The sequence below is a fragment of the Eptesicus fuscus genome, chromosome 15 (assembly GCF_027574615.1).
Source record: "Eptesicus fuscus isolate TK198812 chromosome 15, DD_ASM_mEF_20220401, whole genome shotgun sequence".
NCBI classification, from domain to species: domain Eukaryota; kingdom Metazoa; phylum Chordata; class Mammalia; order Chiroptera; family Vespertilionidae; genus Eptesicus; species Eptesicus fuscus.
In genome coordinates, this window is record NC_072487.1 from 73,761,075 (window position 1) to 73,787,910 (window position 26,836).

At 57.7% G+C, this 26,836-nt stretch overlaps 2 protein-coding genes across 2 annotated transcripts; both read right to left on the minus strand.

The window, feature by feature from the left end:
• Nucleotides 1–2,778: 2,778 nt before the first annotated feature.
• Nucleotides 2,779–15,371, minus strand: ST6GALNAC4 (ST6 N-acetylgalactosaminide alpha-2,6-sialyltransferase 4). Its single transcript, XM_008152592.3, has 6 exons — nt 15,247–15,371; nt 14,772–14,852; nt 9,684–9,866; nt 6,537–6,949; nt 4,929–5,036; nt 2,779–3,708 (listed from the first exon to the last, which is right to left on the minus strand). The coding sequence occupies exons 2-6, from the start codon at nt 14,781–14,783 to the stop codon at nt 3,519–3,521; spliced, it is 906 nt and encodes a 301-aa protein (XP_008150814.1). The 5' UTR covers nt 14,784–14,852; nt 15,247–15,371; the 3' UTR covers nt 2,779–3,518.
• Nucleotides 15,372–19,487: 4,116 nt separating this feature from the next.
• PIP5KL1 (phosphatidylinositol-4-phosphate 5-kinase like 1) lies at nt 19,488–25,514 on the minus strand. Its single transcript, XM_008152591.3, has 10 exons — nt 25,485–25,514; nt 24,431–24,634; nt 23,209–23,259; nt 22,866–23,020; nt 22,517–22,641; nt 22,012–22,046; nt 21,871–21,926; nt 21,518–21,630; nt 21,083–21,236; nt 19,488–20,097 (listed from the first exon to the last, which is right to left on the minus strand). The coding sequence occupies exons 1-10, from the start codon at nt 25,512–25,514 to the stop codon at nt 19,830–19,832; spliced, it is 1,191 nt and encodes a 396-aa protein (XP_008150813.2). The 3' UTR covers nt 19,488–19,829.
• Nucleotides 25,515–26,836: the final 1,322 nt, after the last annotated feature.

The window sequence follows — 26,836 nt, forward strand, 5'->3', positions numbered from 1 at the left end:
CCACCTCTGAGCCGCTCCCCCGTGGCCTCTGTTTCAGCCCTTCCCACCCCAGGATGGGGATCCCAGGCGTGACCTCCCTTCTTGGCCCTCGGCAGTCTTTGCCGTTAGGATTTTCCCCTCCCACGGGGTCCCGGAAAGAGTCCTCAGAGACCTCAGCTGCCACCCTCGCCCCCACTTTACAGAGACGGAAACCAGGACCCATCGAGGGAACAGGACTCGCCCCAAACTCCCCACTGGGTTCCGGGCAGAGCCAGGGGAGGAGCCGCTCTGGTCAAGTTGCTAACTTACTAAAATCAAGTAGGCTGAGGTATGAGGAAATGATTCTATTCTTGCTTTACTGGGAACTTACGCTTTTCAGGCCTGGATCAATGCCTGTACGTACATGGAAACCCCAGACAGCCTCCTGCTTATGCCGCGAAGGATAAGGGAAGGATGGCCATGGATCCAGACCACCTGACGCCCAGAGGCTGCGGACTGCGGCCTCTCTCCCTCCAGAGGGGCCGAGAGAGCCGCTGGGGGAGGGCCGGCACACAGTAGCTGCTCCACAGCTCTTGTCCCCAAGCCCTGGGCGGTGGGTCTGGAACCAGGAAGTACCTGGTTCTTCAGGGGCAGAGATGGGAGCCGTCAGACTGGCCCAGGTGCCCTGGACATGGGTGTGGACCAGAACCTGCAAGAACCAATATCCCTTTCCTCTCCTGGCGAGAGGTTTGGTGAGAGTTCCTGACCTGGCCCCAAGTTCCTACCTGGATGGAGGCTCCTTAGGACACCTCCAGGCTGTGAGGCTCACCTGGCTTCCCCTGTGCCCCCAGGAGGAGGAGCTAGGAGGTCCCAGCTGGCCTGCTGAGGGGACAAAGGAGCCAGGATGTGGACAGAGGCCCGAAGAGGAGCTGCACACCAGGGTGCTCCCACCACACTCCTTAGAGCTGGGGGGCTCCTGCCCCAACTCACCCCGGAAGCTGCAGGAGCTGCCGTGGAGAGAAGGGGGTCCCCAGCGAGCCCTCTGCAGGCTGGCAGCCACCAGGTCGGCCAGGAGCCCCCGGGGGGAAGGGTTCCTGGAGGAAGTCGCTGGGGTGACAAAGCCCAGAAATACTTGTTACTTGGACCAACCCAGCAGTAAACACCCGCCTTGCCTGTGGGCAGGGCCAGGACAGAGGCACCTCTGTCCCTACACCCGAGGGTGAAGCCAGTGTATTCCAGGGGAGGGAGAGGGAGGAGGCAACCGCCGGGGAGGAGGGTCAGTTTGAGTCCATCAGGACCGGCGGACCTGGGCCCTGAGCCCAAGGATGAGGCTGTGAGCAGGGGGGTTGATGGGAGTGGGGGTCTTCACACCCATCTGTCACCGCCAAGGACGATGGGTGAGCTAGGGCGACCGACTCCACATATCAATTGTCAGCCCTGGGACAGCCACCTCTCCGAATTCATCCTGTGAGGGAAGGACGGCTTTTGTACAGACGAGGAAACAGGCCCAGAGAGGCACCAATCTGCCAGGATCCAGAGCCAGAATGAGGTGGATCTGACTCCAGAGGCCTCCCTCTGCGCCCGGTTCCTCCACCAGCCCCCTGCCTGCCAGGCCACACCCACTTTGCCCGACACCTGCCCAGACCCCACCGCTGCCAGGCCAGCAGCTGTGGTCCAGCTGCCGGCCTGCTCCTCCCACCGCACAGCTCCCTCTCCCCCAGCTCAGGGCTCTCTGCCCTCCGCCCTCCTCCCACGCTTGCAGGGCCTCTGGGCCTGCCTGGCACTGGGCAGGGGGAGGCAGGCGCAAAAGGCAGGCTGTGGGCTGGATGCCAGGTCTCCAGCCTCTCTGGAGAAGGTCACCCACACTCCCTCGCACGACCAGCTACAGGGTTTGTGGGGTCCCGTACAAAATGAAAACATGCCACTCCTTGTTAAAAACACACACAACTCATTAGAATTTCAAGTCGGCATCAGCAGCTAAACAAGCGTAGGGCCCTCTGGGCAACTCGGGGGTCACACCCCCCATGAAGGGGCGGACTCCTGGAACTGAAGCTAGAACCCCAGGCTCCATCCCAGCTGGTCCTCCATCAGCCAGGCTCCTGGTCTCCGGATGAAGGAAGGTGGGAGGGAGGGAGGAAGGGAGGGGTGTGAAGCCCTGTGGCTCCTTCCTGCCCCTTGGTTCAGGGCCCAGACGGTGGGGCTCAGGCTCAGCTCTGAGACCCGGGACTCCATCCGGGCTCAGCTGGTGGCTGCACCTGCTCTGTAAAGTGGGCTCCCAGAGCCCCTCTGCCAGGTGGCTGCACACCCTTGCTAGCTGTTTGCTGGTGGGCAGGCTTTTTCCACATCCCAGGTGAGGAGAGTGAAGCTCAGAGAAGGCAAGCCTCAGGCCACCCCCCCACCCCCCCACCGCCCAGCCTTCTTTTCTTGCAGTGTAACCAATCCCAGTTAATAGGGAATTTAACTGGCAAGGTCCTTGGAACTTGACCCTGGACCAGGGGCGTGGTGTGGGGTAGAGGAATTTCCTTCCCACCCAGAGTCTTTTCCTTCCAGGCCCGACTCTCCGCCCTCTGCCACTGGGTGCGGGGCGGAGTCCCAGCGCAGCCGCCGGCCAGACTCTCTGACCTGGTGGGGAAGGGGCGGGCTCTTGGGGAAGAAACTCGCAGGCAGATGAAATGGCCAGAAGCCCAGCCAGCTGTGGGTTTGGGGAGGGGCCCAGGACTCGGCCTGCCCTCAGGTCAACAGGTGATGGGATTGTGGCGGGGCGAGGAGCCCCACTTCCTACCCCCAGACACACAACCACACTGCAGACAGGGTTCCAGAAAACACGTTTACCCGTACACGCGAGGTGGCCCTGGCAAGTCACAGTTCAAAGGCCCCTTCACCCAACCAGCACCAAGCCCCGGGCTGCCCTGACCTGGGCGACCAGTTTGGGGAGTGTGGCACCAAAGGTGGGTGGCGGGGCGTGTAGAGAGGAAGGGCCTCGGCTGGTACAAGGTTGAAGGTCACGAAGCTGGTGAGTGGGGGACCATCAGCCCTGGGGCAAAGGCCACTGGACAGACACCGAGGTGGGATGAACCCCAAAGTTTAAGAGTCAGATTATTTCCCGGCCGGCATGGCTCAGGGGTTGAGCATCGACCTATGAACCAGGAGGTCATGGTTAGATTCCCAGTCAGGGCACATGCCCGGGTTGCGGGCTCGATCCCCAGTGTGGGGCCTGCAGGAGGCAGCTGATCAATGATTCTCTCTCATCATTGATGTTGCTATCTCTCTCTCTCCCTCTCCCTTCTCTGAAATCAATAAAAATATATTAAAAATAAAAAAAAAGATTCAGCTTATTCAGGGAGGGGGGATGGGGAGGAGTGTACACAGGTCACCATGGCCCCCTCTTCTCCCCTTCAAGTCTGGAGCCCGAGATGGCTCCACGTGTCCCCACGGGAGGCAGGAAGGAACCCTAGGTGCGCCCGCACGTGGCAGAGGCAGGATCCATAAATTAAAGGTTTTTGGCTGAGTGAGTGGAACGGAGGCCTGGTGAAGGCAGTGCGGCCGGCTGGGCAGCGGGGCTACTGGGCCCCCCAGGACGGGTGGGCGAACACCAGGGGCCTCTTCTTGGCCCAGCGGGAGAACACGGCCTTCTCGGTGATGAAGCGGTGGGCGCTGCGGGGCGCCTGCTCGTGCGCCAGGTACATCTGACACTCGTCCAGCCGGCCCTTCTCGAAGTAGTGGTAAGGCACTGAGGGGTGGCTCTTCTCCCTGTGGGGTGGGGAGCAGGGACAGGTGTGGGCACCGGAACTCTCTGGCCTCCCGCCAGACCCCGCCCTGACCTCGGCCACCCTCACCGGGAACTACAGCCTCCCGGGGTCCCATTCCTGTCCGGGGGGGAGGCCGGGGCAGACGGAGGAGCAGGGCAGCTTACGCATCCCAAAGGCCAGTATTTGATCCCCAGCTCCGCCTCTTGCAAGCTGGTTGACTAGAGGGCAGAGGCCTACCCCATGAGCCTCAAGAACCCATCTGTAAAATGGGGATGGTGGCATCCACCTTCCATGCTGAGTCCACAGGTCCAAAAGATGAAGTCTACAGCCCAGCTGGCGTGGCTCAGTGGTTGAGCATCGACCTATGTACCAGGAGGTCACGGTTCAATTCGGGGCATATACCCGGTTGTGGGCTCAGTCCCCAGTGTGGGGTGTGCAGGAGGCAGCCAGTCAATGATTCTTCCTCATCATTAATGTTTCTCTCTCTCTCTCTCTCTCTCTCTCTCTCTCTCTCTCTCGCTTCCTCTCTGAAATATATTTAAAAATAATAAAATAAAATCAATAAAAATATTTTTTTAAAAAAGATGAAGACTACGAAGTGCCTTGCTGGTGCTAGGCTCCTGGTAAGGCACCCCTGATGCCCTGTGGCGCCCACCCACCTACTCGTTGGCATCATGCCCGTAGGTGGTCTGCCCAGGTGCCTCGGCAGAGGGCACACAGGCTCCTGCCATCTCACCCACGTGCTCAACAAGTAAGTTCCAAAGAGAAGAGAGGGTGAGAACATGGGACCCTTTCTGGACTCATTAGTTACAACAGTACTGAAATCGAAGGCTAGCTAAAGGAAAAACGCAGACGGAATATGTCACGTCCCTGTGCTCGGCCCCAACGTTGCAATGAGCACTTCTGTAGGTTATTCTCTCCGTAAATGTTTGCACAACCTTCTGAAGAAGTGTGATTGTTTTCCCTCTTTCACAATAAGGAAACGGAGGTGGCGTGTCTGGCCTCAGGCTACACGGGCAGAGTGGCGACGGGCATCGAGCCAGTCCCAGAGGCTGAGCCCCTTCCCCCCGGGCACCAGCTCAAGGGACGTCCATGCCTCCACCACCCACCCGGAAGCCCACACACCCTGCGCCCCGCAGCTCCCCAGATCCTCCAGCGTGAGGCCCACGGTCCTCCCGGCCTCCCCGGCGCCCCTCCTGCCCGGGGCCTGGCTGGCCTGACCTGCAGTAGCTGTCGCTGACCATGCCATAGACCACGATCTCCTCGCAGAGCTCCAGGGCGAGGATCATGGTGAACCAGCCGGTGCTGAGGAAGGAGCCTGACTGCCTCCTGGCAGGGAAAACACAGTCAGCCGGCCGCCCCTCCCTCAGAACCAGGGGCTGTGGAGGCCCGAGCCTCCCTCGGCTCCCTCCAGGCACAGCGCTGGTGGGCCTCCCAGCTGAAGGCCACTCACCTTGACCCCCACAGAGGGGTCCTGGGGGAGGCCGGGAAGGGGACAGGGCCGGCCCAAGGTCTGCAGTGGGCCACAGGCAGAGCTGGACACAAACCGGATCTGTTCAAGTCCTCACCACCCACGCAGGGCGTGAGCAAACCTTCGGAAGATGGGAGCGGCCCTGGCCACATCCTCTCTGGATCTAAGGGACCGAGCTGGGGGGGAAGAGCAGGAGGCAGCAGAGCAGTGGTTGGAAGTGGGAAAGGGGGTGGTCTGGAGTCAAACGGGCTTTGATTCAAACCCTGCACCTGCTCTGGGGTATCTGATTTGCTCACGAACCTCTCTGAGCCTCAGTGACCCATCTGTGAAATGGGGGTAATTACCGCTGGCTATGGGGAGGGAACACTGTCAGCCCAGAGCACTCCCGTGCCTTTACACCTAACTCGGAGCGAGACCGTCACTCACTCAGACACCAGCACTGGTAACTCGCCCATCTGAGGGCCACTCACCTCCACCTCCACAGAGGCATTAGGAGGTGGTTCATTCCCTCAAATTGGACTCTGCCACACCCTCCTCTCAAAGGAGGAGGCAGCTGGGAGAGAACAGCTGAGAAGACAAGGAAACAAAGGAATAAAGAGCATCAGGTGGGAGGTATCACCAGACGGGGTGATCAGGGAGGGCTTCTCTGAGGAGGTGACCTTCCACGCAGGCCTAAAGGGCAAGAAGGGGTTAGTCATGGGAGATTTGGGGGGAGAACATTCTAGGCAGAAGGAACGACGTATGCAAAGGCATGAAGGTGAGAACCAGTGTGGATATGTGAGGAAGCCCAGACGGCCAGTATGGCAGGAACAGGACAGGCAGGGGCCAAATCATACGAGGCTTGTAGGCCAGGGGAGGGGAGAAGGTGGAATCTGGACTTTATTCTCCATGGGAATCGAAGCTGCTGTAGGTAGAGGGCAGGTGACGGATGACTGGGGTGACTGGAGCTCACACAGCAGACACCACTGAGGAGGAGCTGCAAGGGTGTGTGTGGGGGGGCGGGGGGACAGTGGCACCTGTGAGATTCAAGACCCATTGTACGTGGCAGGTGATGGAATGAGGGGAGTGGGTGGAAACCCGGGTGCTATATTTCCTGAGCTGGGGGGAACAGGGGGGGGACGGGGGGAGACAGATGTGTGGAGGAGGCGGCGGGGGTAGAGGGAAGAGCTCCCTGACTGCCCCACGCTGGTCAGTGCTCGCGAGGCCCAATGCCCCTCTCCACCGCCTCGAGCTCTGTGATAATCTGATGAACGACGGTCTCTCTGATCCCTGCTCCCCCTGAGAGGGCAGGGCCACACCTGCCTCCATCCCTGCTGACCCCGGCCACCAGGGAGGCCCAGCAGGCAGGCCCAGCTCACCGGTTCTTGCCCGTCTCGTTCTGGAAGACCTGGTCGCAGTAGGCCATCATGCGCTCGGTGAAGGTGTACACCTGCAGGCCCGGGTACATCTGGGTGAGCTGCAGCAGCGTGCGGTAGGTGCGGCCGCCCAGCGTGCGGTCCATGTTCCTCCCCTGGCCCCACACCACGTAGAGCGTGTCGCGGGCCTGCTGGAAGTAGTGCGAGTAGTTGCGCAGCAGCAGCGGCACGGTCGTGTGCGAGATCACGCGCAGGGTGCTGCGCTGGCCCACGTCCGCCTCGAAGCCCACGGTGGGCGCCTGGTTCATGCGTAGCACGCACTCAGCACCGTCGATCTGGGTGCCCAGGCCTGAGCCCAGCATCTGGCCAGAGCTGGACACCACGGCACAGCTGCGGCAAGGCCCTCGGACCAATGGCTGCAGGGGGAGAGAGTGGGGGGGAGAGAGAGAGAGAGGTGTGGGCACATAACCTCCGCCCTCTGCTTCCTCCCCCTAGAAACATCCACTGACCTCACTTGATCTCTGTATCAAAGTATCAAAGTACTTTATCAACCCATTTTACAGATGAGGAAACTGAGGCTGGGCAGGTGGAGTGATTTTCCCAAGGCCATACCCACAGCAGGTGGCAGAGCTGAGCTTCTGGTTCAGAGCCCTATGCTTTTCATTAGCCACACACAGCCCTTGTTCCTACTGCTGAGGCCCCAACCAGCTCTTCATCGTGAATGCGTTAGTAGGGTCACATGAGCAAATATTTATAAAGCACTTAGCACTGTGTCTAGCACAGGCTGGGTGCCATATATGTGTTTGTCAAGTAAATATAAACTCCAACTCTTCAAAATCATTCTTAGTCACTCCTTCCTCTGCCTGAGCCTCACTCATGTGTCCAGTTTAGTAAGTAAAAACAGAGTCTTTAGCTCCGGCTGGTGTGGCTCAGTTAGTTGGCGCCATCCTGGGCACTGATTCCCAGTCAGGGCACATGCCTGGGTCACAAACTCCATCCCCACTAGGGGGTATGCTGAAAGCAGCCTATTCATGTTCTGTTCTCACATCGGTATTTCTCTCTCTCCCCCTTTCCCTTCCCCTCTCCCTAAAAATCAATTAAAAAGAAATGTTTAAAGCAGTCTTTAGTGTCCACAGCAATGTCGGGAACCTCTGGTTCTGAGCCTGAATCCTGGCTCCGCCCGTTCCCAGCTGCATGCATGGCCTTAGGCAAGTCATTTTGCCTCACTGAGTCTCAATTCCCTTAGCAGTAAAATGGGGATAAAAATAGCATTTACCTGGCCAGGTTTTGAGAATTCAATGAAAAATGCCTGGAGAGCCCAGCCGGCATGGTTCAGTGGTTGAGCATCCACATATGAACCAGGAGGTCACGGTTCGATTCCCAGTCTGGGCACATGTCCAGGTGGTGGGCTCCATCCCCAGTGTGGGGCAGGGCCGATCAATGATTCTCTCTCATCGTTGATGTTTCTATCTCTCTCTCCCCCTCCCTTCTTCTCTGAAATTTATATATATATATAAAATTTGTAAATGCCTAGAGAGTTATGGCACAGAGTTAGGACACAATGAGGGCCCAGCCCCCATCTCATTATCCCCCAAGAGGCAGAATCGGAGCCAACCAGCCTGCAAATATTCACTTGGGGTCAGGGTTCGGGTCTCCCAGGACAGGTCTTGTTCCCTACCCAGGCCTCCGTGCCCTGCGGGGGGAAGGCGGTTACGGAGGCCAGTAAAGGCTAGGGAACATTCATTCCAGTTAATAAAAGACACGCTGTCATACCCCACTCAGGGACATTTCATATCTAACATGTTGATTTAAGAACTCGTAGGACCATTTCCAAACCCAGCCATAAAGAACAAGACTTCCTCCTTCTGCCCTCAGCTTAGCTTGTCCTGACAACTGGGGTCTGTTCAGATCCAAGGTCACAGCCAGCCCCAGACTGTGTTCCACACAGTCTTCAAAATACCTAATCGTTCCCTAATTTATAAAACCAGCCTCCTTGACAGTCAAGACTTGAATTTCCTGCTTCTCTTAACAAACCCAGAGGATCAGGCCACCTCCCCATGAGCTCTGAGAGTCTGAAATGAACACTGGTCACCACCTTGGAAGGGTCCCCCCAGGCCACCCCAGCATTTGCCTACCCCACCCCAGGCCAAGCCTGTGGGGCACCCAGCTGAACCTTCACAGCAGCCCTACAGAGAGAGAAGCTACAACGACCATCCTTTACAGAAAAGGAGGCAACTCGGAGGAATGAAGACCCAAAATAGGTCTCCTCCAAGCCAGGGTCCCTGAGCGCACCTCCCTGCGACCAACACTCAGAGAGCCTTCGACTCCGAAATGGGACTTCCTGGCGCCGGGGCTAATGCAGGCAGGACGCCTTTGAGAAACCGACCGACCGTGTGGGGCCACTGACATGAGGGTGAGGGGTGTAACGTGCTCTGACCTCGCCCGGCAGAGCGGGCATGGGAGGTGGGTGCTGTCAGGGCCGGGGCACAGCTACCTCGGCACCTGGGCTCCGGCACCCCCGTCACTCCATGAGAGGGACAGCTCTGGGTCTTCACGACTTTTCCCTGTGGCATCTCTACCCCCAGCAGCAACCAGCACAAGGCGCGACACATTCAAGGCGCCAAACACACGCTTGTTGAACAAGCGGCTTGTGTGCCCACAGGTAGATCTGAAGATGCGCCTCTCAGCAGCACGTTAGGATGTCTGTCCGTCTCCCCGCTGGGACGGGAGCGCCAGCAGGCCAGCCACCCCCAGCGCGCAGCTGACAGCAGCCAGGTGATATTTGTTGAATTAAAAAACCCACTTCCTCAGCATGGAGCAGAGTGCAGAATCTCGGAGGGAAGGCGGGGGAGGTGATCAACCAAGAACCTTGTATGCATATATATGCATGGCCCACGGCCACAGACAACGGGGCGGTGAGGGTCTGGGAGGGGGTCAATGGGGGAAAAAGGGGGACATGTGTAATATTTACAATAATAAAGAATTATTTAAAAAAAATTTTTTTAAATCCATTTCCTCTTAGAATTTGGGGCTCAGAGAGGTGAAGTTCAACACCACACAGCTGGTGAGCAGAGGAGCCCAGCCAGGCCCAGGCTGCCCTGGCAGGAGCCCAGGTCTCACTGCCCCCGGCACGCCGCCTGGCTGACTCACCTTCCCATCTGGCACTCGGCTATATCCACTGAAGGGCAGGGGCCCTGGCGCCGTGGGCCTGGCGGTGGCGAGGCGGGGGCCCAGGCAGGAGGCCAGGCAGAAGGGCAGGCAGGCCCAGCAGCACAGCAGGACGTAGGCAGCAGAGAAGCCCACGGAGCACAGGATGACGAGCAGGAGCCGACCCTGGGGGGACAGCGGTCATAAGGTGGGGGTGTGGGGAATATATGCAAAGTAGGAAGGTGACGGCCTGCACTCCCCGCCTCCCACAACCACATCAGAATTACAACCAAATTACAGGACAACCGTCATCCAGAACCGCTGGAAGGCTGGCTGAATGGAAGTCCTAGAACTAGAGAGGTAAAGAAGAAAGCCCACTGAGGCTGGGAGGGGGTGCAGAGGTGTGAAACGGGCTGGTCCAGCATCCACATGTGCCGCTTTTTGAATCGGGAGGGAGATTGTCTCTGCAGAGGCCGCCCAGAGGAGCAAGGGGTCCCAGCCCCACACCAGACCCCCAGCCCAGGGTCCCAGAGCTGGGAAAAGAAGTCCCTACAGGCAGTAAGAACTACGGGCTGTAAAAACCAGTGAGGATTGGGGCTCAGTGACATGGAGGTTACTGGAGACCAAGCTGTTGCTCTTAAGAGGCCAGCGCCACGAACTGAACTTACAAGGTCCTGCTTCCTCTGAGCTCCAGCACCAGGGCAAGGCTTTGGGGGACACAGACACATACGAGGAGGAACTGGATTGTCTGGCATCGGGGCAGGAACTTGGGGGCAGCTTTCTCTCAGACGGAGGTGCCCACAGGGATCATTGCTCCTATGCTGGGACCTCCCCAGTCACAGGGCTGACAGGCAGCCATTTCTGTTTTCTCCGCCCTGGTGATTCCCTAAGACCCCTCCTCATCCAATTTACAACCCCACCCAAGCTGCCTGCAGTGGCTTTTGCACATGAATGGCCTGTCCTTGCTCAAGCTAAAATCTCAAACAAGCTGCAGCTGGTCAGGGAGCCCCAAACCTATCAATAAAAAGCCCAAGACCCAGCACCAGCATCAGCCTGCCTTGCTTCACAGCTGGGCCACATCCAGGCACTTCCAAACCCGATACAAAGAGGAGGAATCTGCAGATCTCTCTGTAGCTCCTGCTGGGTGGCCCCAGGCAGTGGCTGACTTTGCACCTCCTTGGAGACCCAAGAGCCAGTGTTACCCAGTGGTCAGTGTCAGACCATATCAGATTATAACTCTACACATCCATAAGCAACACACTCAGGGGGAGACTCAGTGAGCACCAAAGCCCCACTGAAGCAAGTCCTGCTCCATAGGAGTGTCTCCTGCATAGCAGTTCTCCCACTGTAGTTGCAGCTGGTCCTCACAGCCAATTGGCCTGGAGGTCAACTCCTCCCAGTGACGCCAACAGCAATCAAGTCTCAACTACAACAAGACTGTGCTCACAGCTCACAAAGGGGTGCACCTAGAGCTCCTAGCTCAGGTGTGGGGAGGCTGAGCCACTGGGCTCTATAGGACACCTACTACACAAGGCCACTCTACCAACTCAAGGAGACATAGCAGCTCTACCCAATACATAGAAACAAACACAGGGAAGCAGCCAAAATGTGGAGACAAAGAAACATGTCACAAATGAAAGAAATGGGAGAAAGCAAAGTACTGGACATAGAGTTCAAAACCACAGTTAGAAGGTTACTCAAGAATCTTCTAGAAACCTCCAAAATCTTCCATTTTCCAAAAAAATGGAAAATGACCAGTCAGAAATTAAGCATACACTGACTGAAATAAAAAATAATATACAGGGATTCAATAGTAGAGTAGAGGATTCTGAGAATCAAATCAACAATTTGAAATATGAGTAAGCAAAAAACGCCCAACCAGAGCAAGAAGAAAAAAGAATCCAAAAATATGAAGATAGTGTAAGGAGCCTCTGGGACAACTCCAAGCATACCAACATTCACAATATGGGGGTGCCAGAAGAAGAGAGCAAGATACTGAAAACCTATTTTAAGAAATAATGACAGAAAACTTCCCCTACCTGGTTAAAGAAATAGACTTACAAGTCCAGGAAGCACAGAGAATCCCAAACAAGAGGAACCCAAAGAAGCCCACACCAAGGCACATCATAATTAAGATGCCAAGGGCTAAAGACAAAGAGAGAATCTTAAAAGCAGCAAGAGAAAAACAGTTAGTTATCTATAAGGGAATGCCCATATGACTGTCAGCTGATTTCTCAGCAGAAACTATGCAAACCAGAAGGGAGTGGTAAGAAATATTCAAACTGATGAAAAGCCAGGGTCTACAACAAGATTACTCTACCCAGCAAAGCTATCATTTAGGATTGAAGGTCAGATAAGACCTTAGGATTGAAGAGCTTCACAGATAAGAAAAAGCTAAAGAAGTTCATCACCACCAAACCAGTATTATATGAAATGTTAAAGGGTATTCTTTGAGAAGAGGGAGAAAAAAAAGAAAAAGATAAAAAATACGAACAACAAAACGGCAACAAATACATACCTACCCACAATTGAATCTAAAAATCAAATTAAACAAATAAGAAATCTAATGAACAAAATAAACTGGTGAATAAAATAGAATCAGAGGCATGGAAATGGAACAGACTGAGGATTCTCAGAGGGAAGCGGGTGGAAGGGCGGAAAGAGATTAAACAAAGATCTTTTTTTTTTTTTTTAAACAAAGATCTTATATATGTATTACCATAGAGGGGCGAAGGCCTGGGGTGGGGTGGGAACCAGGTGGAGGAGGGCAATGGAAGGAAAAAAGAGGGACATCTATAATAATCTTAACAATAAAGATTTAAATTTTTTTTTAAATAAATAAGGTGGGGATGTGGGTCCCTGGGGCTCCTAGAAGCTTCTATAAGGGGGGCTGTATCCCAGCTTCATGGGTCCAAACTCCAGCTCAGTAGCTCCTAGAACAGTGATGGCGAACCTATGACACGTGTGTCAGCACTGACACGCATAGCCATTTCTGATGACACGTGGCCGCTAAGGCGGCCGCATGCTGAGGATGAAACATTTGCTGCTCCTGAGGATGAAACATTTGCGAAATAATGTTTTTTCCTCAAAGTGACACACTACCCGAGTTACACTCAGTTTTTTGGCGAAGTTTGACACACCAAGCTGAAAAGGTTGCCCATCACTGTCCTAGAACATCAGCAGAATCCAAAGTCTCCATTAACCAGGCCTTCTTCTGGGCTGCCAGGCTCAGGGCACAGGAGGCTCTGGAGATAAGCCTTAGGTTCTAGATGAAACGGATTTGAGTGAAGTGTGTAACTCAGATCCATACAGCGAGAAAACTGGGTCGTGAGACCTCAAACCCAGGCTGCAGAGCCCATGCTCTTAAGCAGAAGCCGAGGTGCACTGTGCAGCCTGGGGTATGTCTCTCCGCCTCTCTGGGCCTCTTTCCGCCTCTACAAAATAGGGGCCGGTGTGAATTCAGGGGTGAAAGTGCTCTGTATACTGTAAAGCACTGTGCACGTGAGGACAGGAGAGTGCTCTTCAGCAGTGCAACCAGGCCCCTGCAGACCCTGGACTGTGGCTGCCGGTATGACCATCCTCCATCCCCTCCACCCGCTGACTCAGTAGCAGCCCGCCAGGCTGATGATCATGATCTGGGTCAGCAGTCGAGGTGAGTAAGGGAGATCAAGAAGGGATGTGAGGGATGCGTCATTCAGGAAATGGCTGCCCTGGCCGGGTAGCTCTGTTGGTTAGAGCATCATCCCGGTATGCAAGATTGCAGGTTCGATCCCTGGTCAGGACACATACAAGAATCAATCAATGCCCTAGCCAGTATGGCTCAGTGGATAGAGCTTCGGCCTGTGGACTGAAGGGTCCCAGGTTCAATTCCGGTCAAGGGCACATGTCCAGGTTGCGGGCTCGATCCCCAATAGGGGCCATGCAGGATGCAGCCGATCAATAACTTTCTCATCATTGATGTTTCTATCTCTCTTTCCCTCTCCCTTCCTCTAAAAATATATTTACAAAAAGAATCAATCAATGAATCATAAATAAGTGGAACAACAAATCAATGTTTCTCTCTCATTCTCTCTTCATCACTCTCTAAAAATCAAGAAAGTAAGAAAGAAAGACGGAAGGAAGGAAGGGAGGAAGGAAGGAAGGAAGGAAGGAAGGAAGGAAGGAAGGAAGGAAGGAAAGATTCAATAATTGAAAGCTGCTGTCCAGGGGCTCTGCCTCCAGAAACCATGGACCAAAGGCCACTTGAACTAAGAAGCCCTACTGGAGGGCTAGCCCTGCCATCGGAATTTGTGAAAGCCCCAACCAAGCCTTTGAGGAGGGGCTGCCCGGGTTGGGGGCTGGGGGGGGGGAGGGGTCATGACCCAGGGCTGCCATCCTGTCCTGGGCTACCATTGTCACCACCTGTACCTCTCTGGACTCTAATTTCCTCCAAGCCTGCCCAGGCCCAGGTCCCTCAGCCACCGTGAGGAGTCGCCTAGCGGCTGGCTGGTGCTCTTAGAAAACCAGAGGTGGGAAAGCAGCCCCCGCCATCCCCACAGGAATATCTCGATGAAGCACAACTTTTTCTGCCCACAAACCATATCAGCTTCTAAAAATAAATCTGTGTGGCCAGCTGGGGGATGGGGTGGGAATGTCCAGCCCCTGAGTACTCAGGCTCTGCCTGGCATCTGGTGCCCTGTGCACGAGGGACCAGAGATCTCAATTCAGGCAGGGCTGGGCGACTCCCCAACCTCCAGTGCTCTCTCCCACACCGGGGCTCCTGGATCAGGTCAAGAACAGCTAAACTGAACTTTCACCCCATAGCCCACTCCCATCCCGGGTGAGCTCCAGGATGCTCACGGAAGATAGTACTATTACCTCCATTTTACAGGGGATGGGATAGGGGCAAGGCACTGAAACCAGAGAGAGAACGCCGCCTGTTTGGGGCCACACCGCCCGCTAGACCAGAGCTGGGCCTTGAGGCCAGTCTGCCCCTCTCCTCAGCTCAGTGGGGTCAGAAGTGAGTCAGTCCTGGGGTGTGCGAGGCTACTGAGGCTGCTATGCCAGAAGCCACCTCCAAGTCCCCGGTGAGCTTTCCTTTCTCCCACTTACCCGAGCCTTCATGCTGTCGCTGCCGCTCAGCAGCAGGGGGGCTGCTGTCTCCAGGGCTGGGAAGGGGTGGGAGCCAGGCACCTGTCAAGACCCAGAAACTCAGAGCTGGGTCCCAGGCCTCAGAGGAAACTTCCCAGGGAAACTGAGGCAGGGGAGGGTACAGGCCCGGGTCAAGGCAAATATCTTCTGAAAATCGAAGTCCCCAAACACCAGGCAGCGCTGTCCCGGTCCTTTGAACACGTCCACCAACCCAAATCCCATTGTGCAAATGAGGAAGGAGAGGCAGAGAGGGGGAACCCTGGGCTCAAGGTCACCGGTCGAATCTGGGTCAAATGGAACCAGAAGCCCGGCGCTCCGACTCCCACCCACCCTCCTACCTCACTACCCGCGGGGCATGCAGAGGCCTGGGGAGAGACAGGAGGATTTCCGCCCCTCTACCCGTTTCCACCGCTCCCTCCCCCAGCCGAGCGCTAACCGCGCGGGCAGGTTGGGACCCGCCGGCTGCTCTTGATCCGCTGCTCGGAGCTCCATGGCCCGCGGGCCGGGTGAGCCGGGCTGGAACCCCGGGCCTCGGGGCACAGGGAGCGCCCCAGCCGCAGCTTTGGCAGCTGGAAGGCGAAAGTGCGCTGCCGGCGGCGGGGGCGGGGCCAGCGAATCCCGGGCGGAGACTGGGGCGGGGCGGGGCCAGAGCGGCGGGGGCGGGGTCAGCGAATCCCGGGCCGAGACAGGGACGAGGTGGGGCGGGGCCTGATGGGATGGGCGGGGCTACGAGTCCGGCCTGCGCGGCTTGGGAGGGACCTGCGCGGCCGGTTGCCAGGTCTTCGGGGTTTGTGGGCGGGGCCTGCGGGCGGGAGGCGGGCCTCAGCCCGGGGGTGATGTCTGAGCTCAGCATCCTCCCCCATCTTTTCTGTCCTGCCACAGTTGTCTAAGCTCCTGCCCAGCTCGGGCTGAGCGGCCTGCCTGGCCCTCTGGACTTGAATTTCTCTATTTCCGAAATGGGGGAGTCGGTAGGAAAATTAAACAGGGGCTTGGGGCCAGGCAGCCCAGAGTTTCAAGTTGGTAGGGTTACCAGTAAAATATGGGACGCCCAGTTTCTTTGGAATTTCATATAAACAACGAATAGTTAAAAATCTGAAATTCCGGTGGAGCTGGGTGTCCTGCATTTTCTGTGGCAGCCCTGCTTGGACTGTCTCTGATGGTGTAACCGTCACCTGAGCCTCAGCACTTCTCTGTGAGGTGGGATAACAGCACTTCCCTCCCTCCTAGTGAGACGGTGCGGGACAGCTTGTGGCAGGCAGATTCCCCCCCTGGGCAGTCTCACTCCAGATCCAGGGCTCCAACCACCATCTTCACTTCCCAAAAGCCCCCTTCCCTGAGCTTTCCCGAGGTCCAACACAACTCAGTGCAGCCCCGGCAGGTGCTGAAACGTGTCCCATTTGAAGGCTCAGATGGGGTCCCTTAGAGATTTCAAACTCAAGTGCCTTCAGAGGTCAGATATGGGACAATGGGGAGGGGCAGGCCTGTGGTGAAGTGGAAAGCATACTTTCCATTTAAAGTGTTGTTTTCACAAAATACTTCATGGTCCAGAAAGCTCACCTTACCACCCCACCACACCCACCACCCTCTGCGGGGCCTGGCCTGGCACCAGCCTGTGCTCTTGCTCTGGCCCCATTCCAAAGTCCAGGTTCCTGTTTCTCAGAGGCTCTGGCGTGGGCACAACCTCAGGGTATTCACGCTGGGTATCTGCCCTCAGCTCAGTAACCTTCCAAGGCTCCCCTGCTCGGGGTGCAAAGCCACGTCGCCCAAGCTGGGGTTCCAGGCCTCTGGGTCTCTCCCCATCCTGCTGAAGCAGCTCTGCCCTTCTGCCTCCCCCGCCCCCGCCCTGGGCACACCTCTAGGGTAGTGGCCCAGGTTCAGTCTCTCTCTGCGGCCTGTCATTCATACAAGGCAAGGCGCACGGTGAGTCCCCAAACCAGAACCCTTCAGCCTCTCCCAGGTCCTCATCTGTCCAGTTTCTGTTTTCATAGACCCAACCCCTAGGGGACAATGGTGAGAAGTTCGTTCATCACCCACGTTGGCTGGGGAAGTGACATTTCCTCCCGAAAAAGGCAACTCCCTCCTCGCTAGGGCCACGTGGAGACAGGGACACGCCCAAATGACCTGGGCTCCCAGAGCAGGTGAGGGTCATACACCTCCAGACGACACTGGGAGTCCCGCCCCCCAGTTTCAGATGCAGCTCTTTAATTTGGTTTTGACAAAAGCCTACACCCCTTACCCTGGCCAAGGCCCTGCAGTTTGAACTCCTGACTCCCACGTAGTCACCATCCACCCACCTGGGTCACCTTTCCAACCCCAATCACACTGAGCTCTTTTCTAGCTCAGGGACTTTGCATTTGCTGCATCCTCTACCGGGACTGCCCTATTCACGTGGCCAGCTCCTTGTCATTCAGTTCAAATGTCACCTCCTTGGCAACCACTCTATCCAACACTGCACCCATCCCTCCTGACCCACCTTGACTCATCTTTTTCAAGTACTTGTCACACTCTGGAATCATCCTGTGTATTAACTGGTTTTCTTGCTTATGGTCTACCCACCTATTATACTGCTCTAAGCTCCGTGTGGGCACTCAGGCCAGTCATGTCCTCCAGGCATTTCCAGCACCTGCACAGAGCCCAGCACATACACGTCTGTTGAATGAGCAACTTAGGGGAGTAGAGTCTGGGCCCGGAGAGATCTTGGACAAGTCACTTCCCCGTCCAGCGTCAGGCCCTGCCTCAGCTCGCTGCCAGAGACCCAGCGGGAGTGAGGGGCTGACCCATCCTGATCTAGGAGCGCAGGACTCTGGGGCTCGGACTCAGCCGTGTGGATACAAACCCCAGGGAAACGTGGGGCCAAACCTCAGTTTCCTGCTGTGCGGCCTTACCACCGGGAGTTCCCACAACCCGCCCACCTCCCGGGTGGGCAATGAGCTGCACACACCCCATGTCTCAACTTCCTGCTGAGTCAGAGCCAGAAATTCCCCATGGCCTGTGCTAGCTCAGACAGAGTGTCACCCAGGGCCACCCAGTATCTAGGGGGGATGTCAATTACATATCGATATCTGTATCTGTATCTGTATCTGTATCTGTATCTGTATCTGTATCTAGATCTATACCTCCAGGAACCACAGTCCAGTTCTGCAACATAAGCTTTCCCTTTCCTCCTCCTCCCCCATCTGCCATTTTTCTTCCTTTTCTCGGAAGGCCAGTGGAATGGCAGTGTGTGGTGTAGCTGAGCGGCTTTCCCGAGGTCCAGAGTCATCCAGTCCTGGTGGCCAGCTCTTGGCCCACACAGCTCTCCACCCACCACACTGTCCCCACCCACTCTCAACACCAACCACTGGGAAATGTTTCTTTATTTCAAACTAGAGGCCTGGTGCATGGAAATTTGTGCACTCGGGGGGGGGGGGGGGTCGTCCCCTCAGCACGGCCTGCGCCCTCTCACAGTCTGGGACCCCTCGGGGGATGTCCACCTGCCAGCTTAGGCCCGCTCCCCAGGGGATCAGGCCTAAGCTGGCAGTCAGACATCCCTCTGGCAGCCTTGGATCGCTCAGGGGATGTCCACCTGCCGGCTTAGGCCTGCTCCCCATGGACATCCCAGCTTCTGGCTGAGCGGTGGGAGCACACTGACCACCAGGGGGCAGCTCCTGCATTGAGTGTCTGCCCCCTAGTGGTCAGTGCACATCATAGCAGCCAGTCATTCCAGGTGGGTCCGCCATTAGGGTCAATTTGCATATTACCCTTTTATTATATAGGATGTCAGGCGCTCTCTCACCCCAGCCCTTTGCTGTGCTCTTAGCCTGGGACCCTCCCAGCGCCTGACATTTGACTCTTGTGATCTCAGTTTATAGGTTAGAAACAACCCCACCCATCAACTACTGAGGTGGGGGCCCCTTCCCTGAGCTCCATGGCCCCATGGTCTGTTACACCAGGCCGCCTTTGTCACCGCCTTCCCACCCCCGCCCCCCCCAGACTGAGTTCTGTGAAGGTGGAATCTGTGCTCCACTCCGAGGTCCCCAAAGCCCAGCCTGTCACATAGCAGGTGCTCAACAAATATTTAATGAGTTACTGAGGTCCATTTTCATCCTTCCATCTTACAGATTAGGCCGCTGAGGCGCAGAGAGGGTTAACACCTTGGCCTGGTCACACAGTCAGGCCCCAGCGCAGCACTAGAGGAAAGGCCCGCTTGGGCACGGTCGGAGTGGACTGAGGTCAGAGGCCGGGCTGGAGTCTCCTGGAGGAGGGAGAAGGAGTGATCAGGGGCTCTGCAGACCCTTTGCTCCTCGGCTCCTGGTGATGTCTGTTTGGCAAGGGCCCTGGGTCTGCCCACCGCCCCTGCCCCCATTTCTCAGATGAGAAAAGTGACTATCAGAGGAGGGCAGAGCTTACTCAAGATCCACACAGTGCTTCCCAGAGCTGCAGGCCCCTCAATACCCCACCTCCTCCTACCTGCATCCTTAAAGGACCCTCCTTGAGCCAGGGGCAGGGGCTAGGGAGGCCTGGAGTTCTGGGCTAGCCTTGCCACTTACCCGTGCATAAGCCCCTTAACATCTCTGGGCCTCGGTTTCCCCATCTGTACGACAAAGGGCCTGGGCTGGCGCCTTCAGCCTCCCCCCTTTCTGAGAGCATGAGGACAGGGCTGTGGGAGCTGGTAAGAATACAGGCTCCTGAGTCCAAAAGGCACAGTCGAGTCCTGGTTCCAGCATTTATTGCTGAGTGATCTTGCTCAGTCCCTTCAGCCCATAAGCCTCCATCTCATGGTCTGTAAAAAGAGAATAATAGCATTTTTTTTTTTTTTTTGAGGCTAACATGAGCTAACATGGGGAGTCCCTGGCAAAATACCAGCCAGGCACAGCATCGCCATTAAATAAGGTTGTCATATTAGTTGGAGAATGCTGCCCTCTGGAGGCCGGATGGAGGAACAGCAGGCTGGGGGAGCCCGACCCAGCTGGAACATGCATTCCGGGCCTGTGCCCATTGTCCAGACGGGGAGAGCGCGGCCCCGCGCCGGTCACTCGGTCACTCGGTGTGCGCCTCCACCCACTGGCAGAGGCGGCGCGCGTAGAGAGCCGGGCTGACGGTGGAGAAGGCCCGGTTGGGGTAGCGCAGCGTCTTCCACAGGTACTCCAGGCGCTTGCGGAGCCCGTAGACGGTGGCGAGGTCCACAAGGCCCAGGAAATAGCGTTGCTCCGGTCCGTCCACGATGTGAAGGGCGTTGGGGCCATCAGGCAGCAGCCGAAGGTTCTGCGCTCCCGGCTCAGCCAGGCTCTGTACCCCTTGCACAGACCTAGGGGCCGACAGAGGGGTGAGGCCACCACCCGCTTCAGGGGCTCCAGCCAGTTGACCCCGTAAGCGTGGCCAGGCTGCCCTTAGCTGGCACTCTGCCCTAACCCTGTGCTTCCCTTGTGGATTCTCACAGCTCTGAGTGCCAGGCCTGTGAAGTCAGATAAACTGAGTAAAGTGTAGTTATTGGCCTAGAGTTGCCCTGGCCAATAGCCAGCCACTAGCCAGCCACGTGTGGCCTTTGAGCACTTAAATGTGGCCAGTCCCAACTGAGATACCCTGTAAGTGCAAAGTACATTCCGAATTTCCAAGACAGGGTGAGCAAAAGAATGGAAAATATCTCATGGATGTTTATATTGATTGGATGATGAAATGATACAAATGTGAAAGTATTGAGTAAACATATTTAAATTATTTTCTACCCGTTTCTCTTTCTTTTAAGGAGGCTCCTAGAAAATGCAAAACTGCACGCGTGGCCCTCATTATGTTTCTATTGGGGAGCACTGATCCAGAGCAGTGGGGCCACACAGACCCCGCTGTGCACTCGGTGCCACATCACTTTGGGTAGGTCCGGGATTTGGGTATTTCCTAAACTTCGGTTTGGGGTCGTCCAACCCTGAAGTTTCAGTGTGGCAAAGCTGAAGCCTTGAGAACAAAGCCCACCCCCAGTTTGCAGATGGCGTGTCCCGCCCCCCCGCCGTCCCCCGCCATCCCCCGCCCCATCAAAATGTATCCAAATCAGAAGATGCCTTTGACCGGCCGCCAGTCCCAGCCAGAAGCAGGCTCAGTTCCCTGACTTTGTGCTCCTGGGGGCGGGGAGAGGTGAAAATGGGGTGCCATTGAGGGGTTTTATTCCTGCCCCGCACACACGCACACTGCACCTTCCAGTCTTCAAGTCCTTGCCTGTCCCGTCCCCCACCTCACCCACCGCCTGCCTGTTCCTCCGTGCTCCCATCACCTCATTCTTGCCGGGGCCCCTGGGGGCCCACCTGGCTGTGCGGAAGACGAGGCTGCTGCCCGGGCCCCGCTCGTCGTCCTGCAGGTGCTGGGAGGCCATCAGGAGGCTGTAGTCCAGCAGGTTGAGGTCCCGGAGGAAGGCGGTGTCCAGCTCCATCTGCCGGAGGAGCCAGCTCCGCTGGGGCCCTGAGGGAGCATCAGCACCGCCTGAGTGCCCGTCGTGTGCCGGGCACTGCTGCGGGCCCCCCACACATCTGCCCCCAAAGTGAGGTGTCACGCCTGCCCCATTTCACAGATGCGGAGACTCATCTGTAACTGGCCTTGGTCAACTAGCTGGTAAATTGTGGAGCCGGGATTTGAACCAGAATCTGGGTTCTTAACAGCTTGGACGGAGGGCAGTGCCAAGGACAGCTGCCTATGTTCACCCCGAAGGGGGGACGAGCAGGCAGTGCGGCTCCGGGGCTCACCCAGGTCGATGGTCTTGCCCTGAAAGTTGAGGTCCTTCAGCACCAAGACCACGGGGCTGCCCTCAGGGGCCGGCTCCACCCAGCGGCTCACCTCGCAGCCCTTGATGTCATACCTGGAGGCGAGGATTTGGGGGACACAACAGAATCCAGCTTTCCACGGGCGTGACACACACAGGGACTCTCACGGGTGATAACACGACAGGAGCGTCCACTGGTGACTGTTCAGACCCTCCTGTCTCCCCCAACCCCGTCCTCCCTCCCCGGGCCTCCGTTCCAGCATCTCTGCTGAGTGAGGGGCTTCCGGGGGCACATTCCCAGCGGGACGGGGCCCAGGCCCGGCGAGGCCAGCTCACCTCTCGGCGATGCGGCCGGCGGGGTAGAAGACGCTCTGCATGATGATGAAGTATTTCTGGGGACGGGGTAGGGAGTGAGGAAGGACAGGATCTCCCCCTGCAGCCACCCCCTCCGGCCGCCCCTGCCTCGGCCTCACCCACCTTCTTGCCCCGGGCCACCCGCAGACTGTGCACTCCTGGAAGGGGATAGGGAACCAGGTGAGGGGCCCCAAACTCTGCAGTCCGGGGTCCACGGGGCCCCGGTCCCAGCTCCAGGCCACACCTCTTCAATGCCATCGCATCCTGAGCCCGTCCCTCCAGCTGCGCCCCCAGACCCCTACCTCAGTGGGTAGTGGTGCCGACCCGATCCACCTCTAGACTCAGCCCCAGAGATGCCGGGTCTGGCATGGCCTCGCCCACAGGCCCGGCCCAGGACTGTCCAGTCCCAACCCCGCCCTTTGGGCCCCGCCCACCGCCCCACCTGCCCACCCCCTGTCACGACGCTGCCACGTAGAACCCGCCCTGCACGGAACTCTGCGGGCAGTTGGATCCGCCTCTAGTCCAGTCCCAACCACCGGGCTAGGCTCGGTGCCACATCCTGGGACATCCCCACTCCCTTCCCCCTCCCCTCCCTGCCCCCCAGTGCAGGGTCCCTGGCCCGTCATACCCAGCAACCGAGCCAGCAGGGAGTGCGGGTGCCGCTGCAGGTGCTGCAGGTAGCGGGGCAGGTGCGCGAGCAGCGCCCGCACCTCCCTGCGCCGCTGGGTCTTCAGGAAGAAGCGCTGGTCGTGGCTGGGGCGGGGGCAGGGAGAGGTCACTGCCTAGGCCCGAGGCCGGGCTGCAGGGGCTCCCACAGGCTCCCGGACCCCTCCTGTCCATGTGTGGCGCTGTCTCCCCAGGGCCAGGCCCTCGCCCTCAGCCTCCCCTCTGCCCTGGCCATTCTATTTCTCTCCCCAAACGCCACCCTCCACCCCAGGACACCACTGCCACCCGCCCCACCCCTGCTGCCCGCTCACGACAGGAAGAAGCTGGCGTTGCTCTTGGAGGTGCTGAGGAACTGCAGGTAGGGGCCCCCGGGCCCCAGGGCGGCCTGATAGTCCTCCTCGGCCAGGCCTAGGGAGTGGCGCAGCCAGGCGAAGGCAGGGCCAGCCAGGGTGCCCAGCTCGAAGCCCTGCAGGAGAGGAAGAGCAACCCCAAGAGTGTCCACCGGGGTCCAGGTGTGTGCAGTTGGCCCTAGTGGGGGACGGTCCAGGGAGCCACACCCTTCTGGAAGGCCTTGAGGCTCTGGACCCGTGGGAAACGGAGGAGAGAGAACTAAGATGGTACCCGCCCCTCCCTGCACAGTCTGAGGGTTCCTACCTTGTGAACCTGGGTCAGGACCTCGGAGAAGTCCTCCTCAGTGGGCAGCCCCTGCAGGGAGGGCAGAAGGGCTCAGAGCAAGTCTCAGCCCCCCATTGCCAGCCCCAGGATCTCCAAGCATCCCACACCTGGCCTCACCCCTTCCCCCAGTTTGATTCCTGAGCTGGGCAGATGGGGGCTGCAGACCCTCTCAGGCGGGAGGAGGAGAGAGAGGGACTGAGGCAGGGCCTGGGTATGACTGCTCCACCGCTGGGTCCCCAACACCTGGCAGGTTCACCCAGACACACACATTGGCTCAGTGCAGCTGCACGTCATCCGAATAAAGGATGATGGCCTTGGAGCCGAGGGGCCTGCCGGCCTCAGCCTGGGAGGGGCAAGATCGGAGAAGGCTCCCTGGGGGAGGCGACCTGCAAGCTGAAATCTGAAGGGCAGTGGCGAGGAGGAGGAGGAGGGTGCTCATGGCAGTGGGGACTGCGTGGGTGGCCACCAGGAAGGGAAGGAGGGCCCGAGCGGCTTCACTGAGAAAGGGGGGGATGGAGTGTGCATGGGCTGGACAGCTGATCCTTGGGCTTGAGCAGCAGGACCCCGAGGCCATGATGAGCACTGGGGAGCCATGGGAGATGGTCAGAGGTCAGATTGAGATTGTCAGCAGAGGATGAGACTTAGAAGATGCCCTCTGGCTCCTATACTCTCCCTGGACCCACCTCTAGGTCCCTGTGCCTATGGGATGTGGTCACACTGTGCGCACACACAAACAACACACGTGCCCCCCGGGCCCGTCCAGCTGCTGAGCCTGCAGTTGGGCGACGCTTTCTGCTGAGCCAGCCTGGCCCCGGCCTGAGCTCTGGGGGGGATGGGCCATGCTGGCGGGGTGGAGTGGGGACCCTTCTCAACCACACACCCTGGCAGAGCTGGGGGGCCTGAGAGACGAAGGCATGCAATCCCCTCCCCCAAAGTCATCATTCATTACACAGATGGGGACCCTGGTGCCCAAAGAGAGGCAGAGGCCCATCTGGAGTCACACAGCAACCACCGGGGTGAGGGTGTTCTCACATCCCCAACACAGCCTGGCCTCAGCCCCGAGCCTAGCATGTCCCTCCCTCCCTGCACCAAACCCCTGATTTTCTCCCCTTATAGCCTTCCCGATCCCCAACTCTGCAGTCGCAAAACAGGGCACCGGCCTGCTCTTGCCATTGGTGCATAGAGCAGATTGGCCACTCACCCTGGGCGGGTGGTCCATGGAGACCTGGGTGGCAGCCCAGAGCCCTGCCTGCATCATACACGTCAGCCGGTGCAGCTCATGTCCCGGGCTGATCTCAAACAGGCCGAGGCGCAGCTGCTTGTCTCGGAGACGCCAGAGAAGGCCCCGGCGGCCGGAACTTGAGGTGACTGCTTTGCATCCAGCCTCTGGGGAGGGGGCCAGGACCTGGTGGCAGAAGGAACAAGAAGCATCGAGCACGTGGCAGCATCGCAGAGAGGGAAGGCGTGGGTGTGAGGCCCATCTCCACTACTGTGAGACCTCCTCTCAGCTCTCTCTGCCTCGGTTTCCTCAGCTGTAAAATACGGCTAATGCTGGTGCCCGGCTCACTCGGTGTTATGAGGGGCCACACAGCCCCTGACATGCAGTCAGCAGCCAAAACAGAGTGATGGTTATTATTAGCAGTGGGTTAGAGCATGCAGTTCCGCAGCCAGCCCTCGCCCTAGACATCCTCTCACCAGTTGTGTGACCTCAGGTCAGTCACCTAACCTTCTGGGCCTGGTTTTCTCATTTGCAGAATGAGAGCTATACCATCGCGGCAGATATTAGCTGCTGTTACTGCTGAGTTTGAGCTCTGGGCACAGGGACCCTCGATAGGAGCTGCGATGCCAAGAGGTTCAGCCAAGTACCAAGTACTCCCCTCATCTATGCTGAGTTCCTCCGGGCCAGCTCGGAAGATCAGCACCAAGCTGAGGTCAGCCGCTGACCCGTCGGTGGTGGGCACCCACCATGTGACCAGCCCTGGCTGAGAGCTTGACCTCCGAACAGCCCTATGAAGGAGAAGCTCCTATGATCCTCTCCGTTTTCCCTGTGAAAGAACTGAGCAAGTTCTCGGGGCACCCCTGCCCGACTTTCCCTTCACACCTGCCGTTCCCACGTGGGGCGTGTCCTGGTCCCCGCCCAGTGCAGGACCCCCCTGAGCTGGGATGGGGGTGTGTCCACCCCGCCCGGAGCGGGGAGGCCCGGCTCCTACCCACTGACGCTTCCTTCTCCTCTCCTCTCTCGGGTCCGCACCTACCTCGCGGGGCCCCGGGCTCGGGGCGGCCATGGCCCCCGCAGCAGCTTCCCGGGCTCTGGCCGCATCCCCTGCCGCCCCGCCGCCCCGCGGCAGGAGCCAGGCCCCGCCCCTGCTCTGGACCGACCAATCGCGCGCTGCGGTTCACGGCGGCACCCAATCGGAGCTTGAGTCCCCGGCAGTCGCCTGCTGGTCCCGCCCCCGGAGCTGCAGCATCCTTAGGCCAGCGGTGCAGGGCGGGTGGGGCCGCGACGCGGTGGTCAGGGTCCCAGGGAGGGTGGACCCCCCTCCACCCCCCACAATTCTCCCCAGGGGTGGAGGACTCGGGCGCCGCCTGGGGAGGTGGGTAAGCTAAATGCAGTCCCGCCTACCCACTCTGGCGTGAAATTCCCATCAACCCGTCTTTCAGGTGAGGAGGTCTAGAGAGAGAATGACTACCAGCACTCCAGGTCACAGACCAAGTCTGGGGCATGCATTCATTCGACACAAGTATTTTAACACATATTATGGGCCTGAGCAGTGCTAGGCCCCGGGCATTTAGTGGTGAATGAGAGGAGCACAGCAGCCAGCCAGATCTGAAAGCATAAAATTGGGTGATGTCACTCTCTTTGCTTAAAGCCTTCCCCCCTCCCCGTGGCCCCAGGCCCTTCTGCCCACGCTCCAGCCCCATCCCAATTTACTCTCCCTTCACCCACCGCACAGCCACAGGAATTGCCCGCTATTCCTTAGTCGTCAAAAACTTCCACACCCCGGGGCTGTTGCAAATGCTTGAAATCCTTTCCCTCAGACTTCCATTTCCTTATTCCTTCCTGTCTCCTTGGTTGAGATTATATATATATAATTGATTTCGGAGAGGAAGGGAGAGGGAGAGACAGAAACATCAATGATGAGAATCATTGACTGGTCCCCTCCTGTATGCCCCCTACTGGGAATTGAGCCCACAACCCAGGTATGTGCCCTGACCAGGAGTTGAACAGTGACCTCCTGGTTCACAGGTCGACCCTCAACCAATGAGCCACACTGGCTGGGCCCCTCTCCTCCTTCTTGATCACATGTCCTTGTTTTATTTTCTGTCAGAGATTGTCTTGTTCATTTGTTTACTAAATCTCCTCCTAGAATGGGGTACCAGCGCCAGGCATGGACTGGTGTTTGGTAAGTATAGGTTGAACCACTATGAGTAGGATGTGCAAAGGACCTTGGCGAGTGCCAGGAAATGAAAGGCCAGCATGGTAGTGGGTGGAGTGAGCAAGCAATGCAGGTTCTCGTTGGCCATGTAGGGAGAGGGCTGGGGGCCCGGAGAAGCATTGAGTGAGAAAGATGCTCAAATATTTTTAGTCTTTCTAAGAATAGTTTTT

What these genes read in the sequence shown, in the direction of transcription:
- PIP5KL1 (XM_008152591.3), bottom strand. Translation starts at nt 25,514, where the DNA reads ATGGCCGCCCCGAGCCCGGGGCCCCGCGAG. An exon ending in CGAGCCCGGGGCCCCGCGAG is followed by an intron (nt 24,635 to 25,484) that starts GTAGGTGCGGAC and finishes TTCTGCCACCAG; the next exon opens with GTCCTGGCCCCCTCCCCAGA. An exon ending in CTCGTCTTCCGCACAGCCAG is followed by an intron (nt 20,098 to 21,082) that starts GTGGGCCCCCAG and finishes GTCGGCCCCTAG; the next exon opens with GTCTGTGCAAGGGGTACAGA.
- ST6GALNAC4 (XM_008152592.3), bottom strand. An exon ending in GCCGAGTGCCAGATGGGAAG is followed by an intron (nt 6,950 to 9,683) that starts GTGAGTCAGCCA and finishes CTCCCCCTGCAG; the next exon opens with CCATTGGTCCGAGGGCCTTG. An exon ending in GTCAGCGACAGCTACTGCAG is followed by an intron (nt 3,709 to 4,928) that starts GTCAGGCCAGCC and finishes CCCACCCCACAG; the next exon opens with GGAGAAGAGCCACCCCTCAG.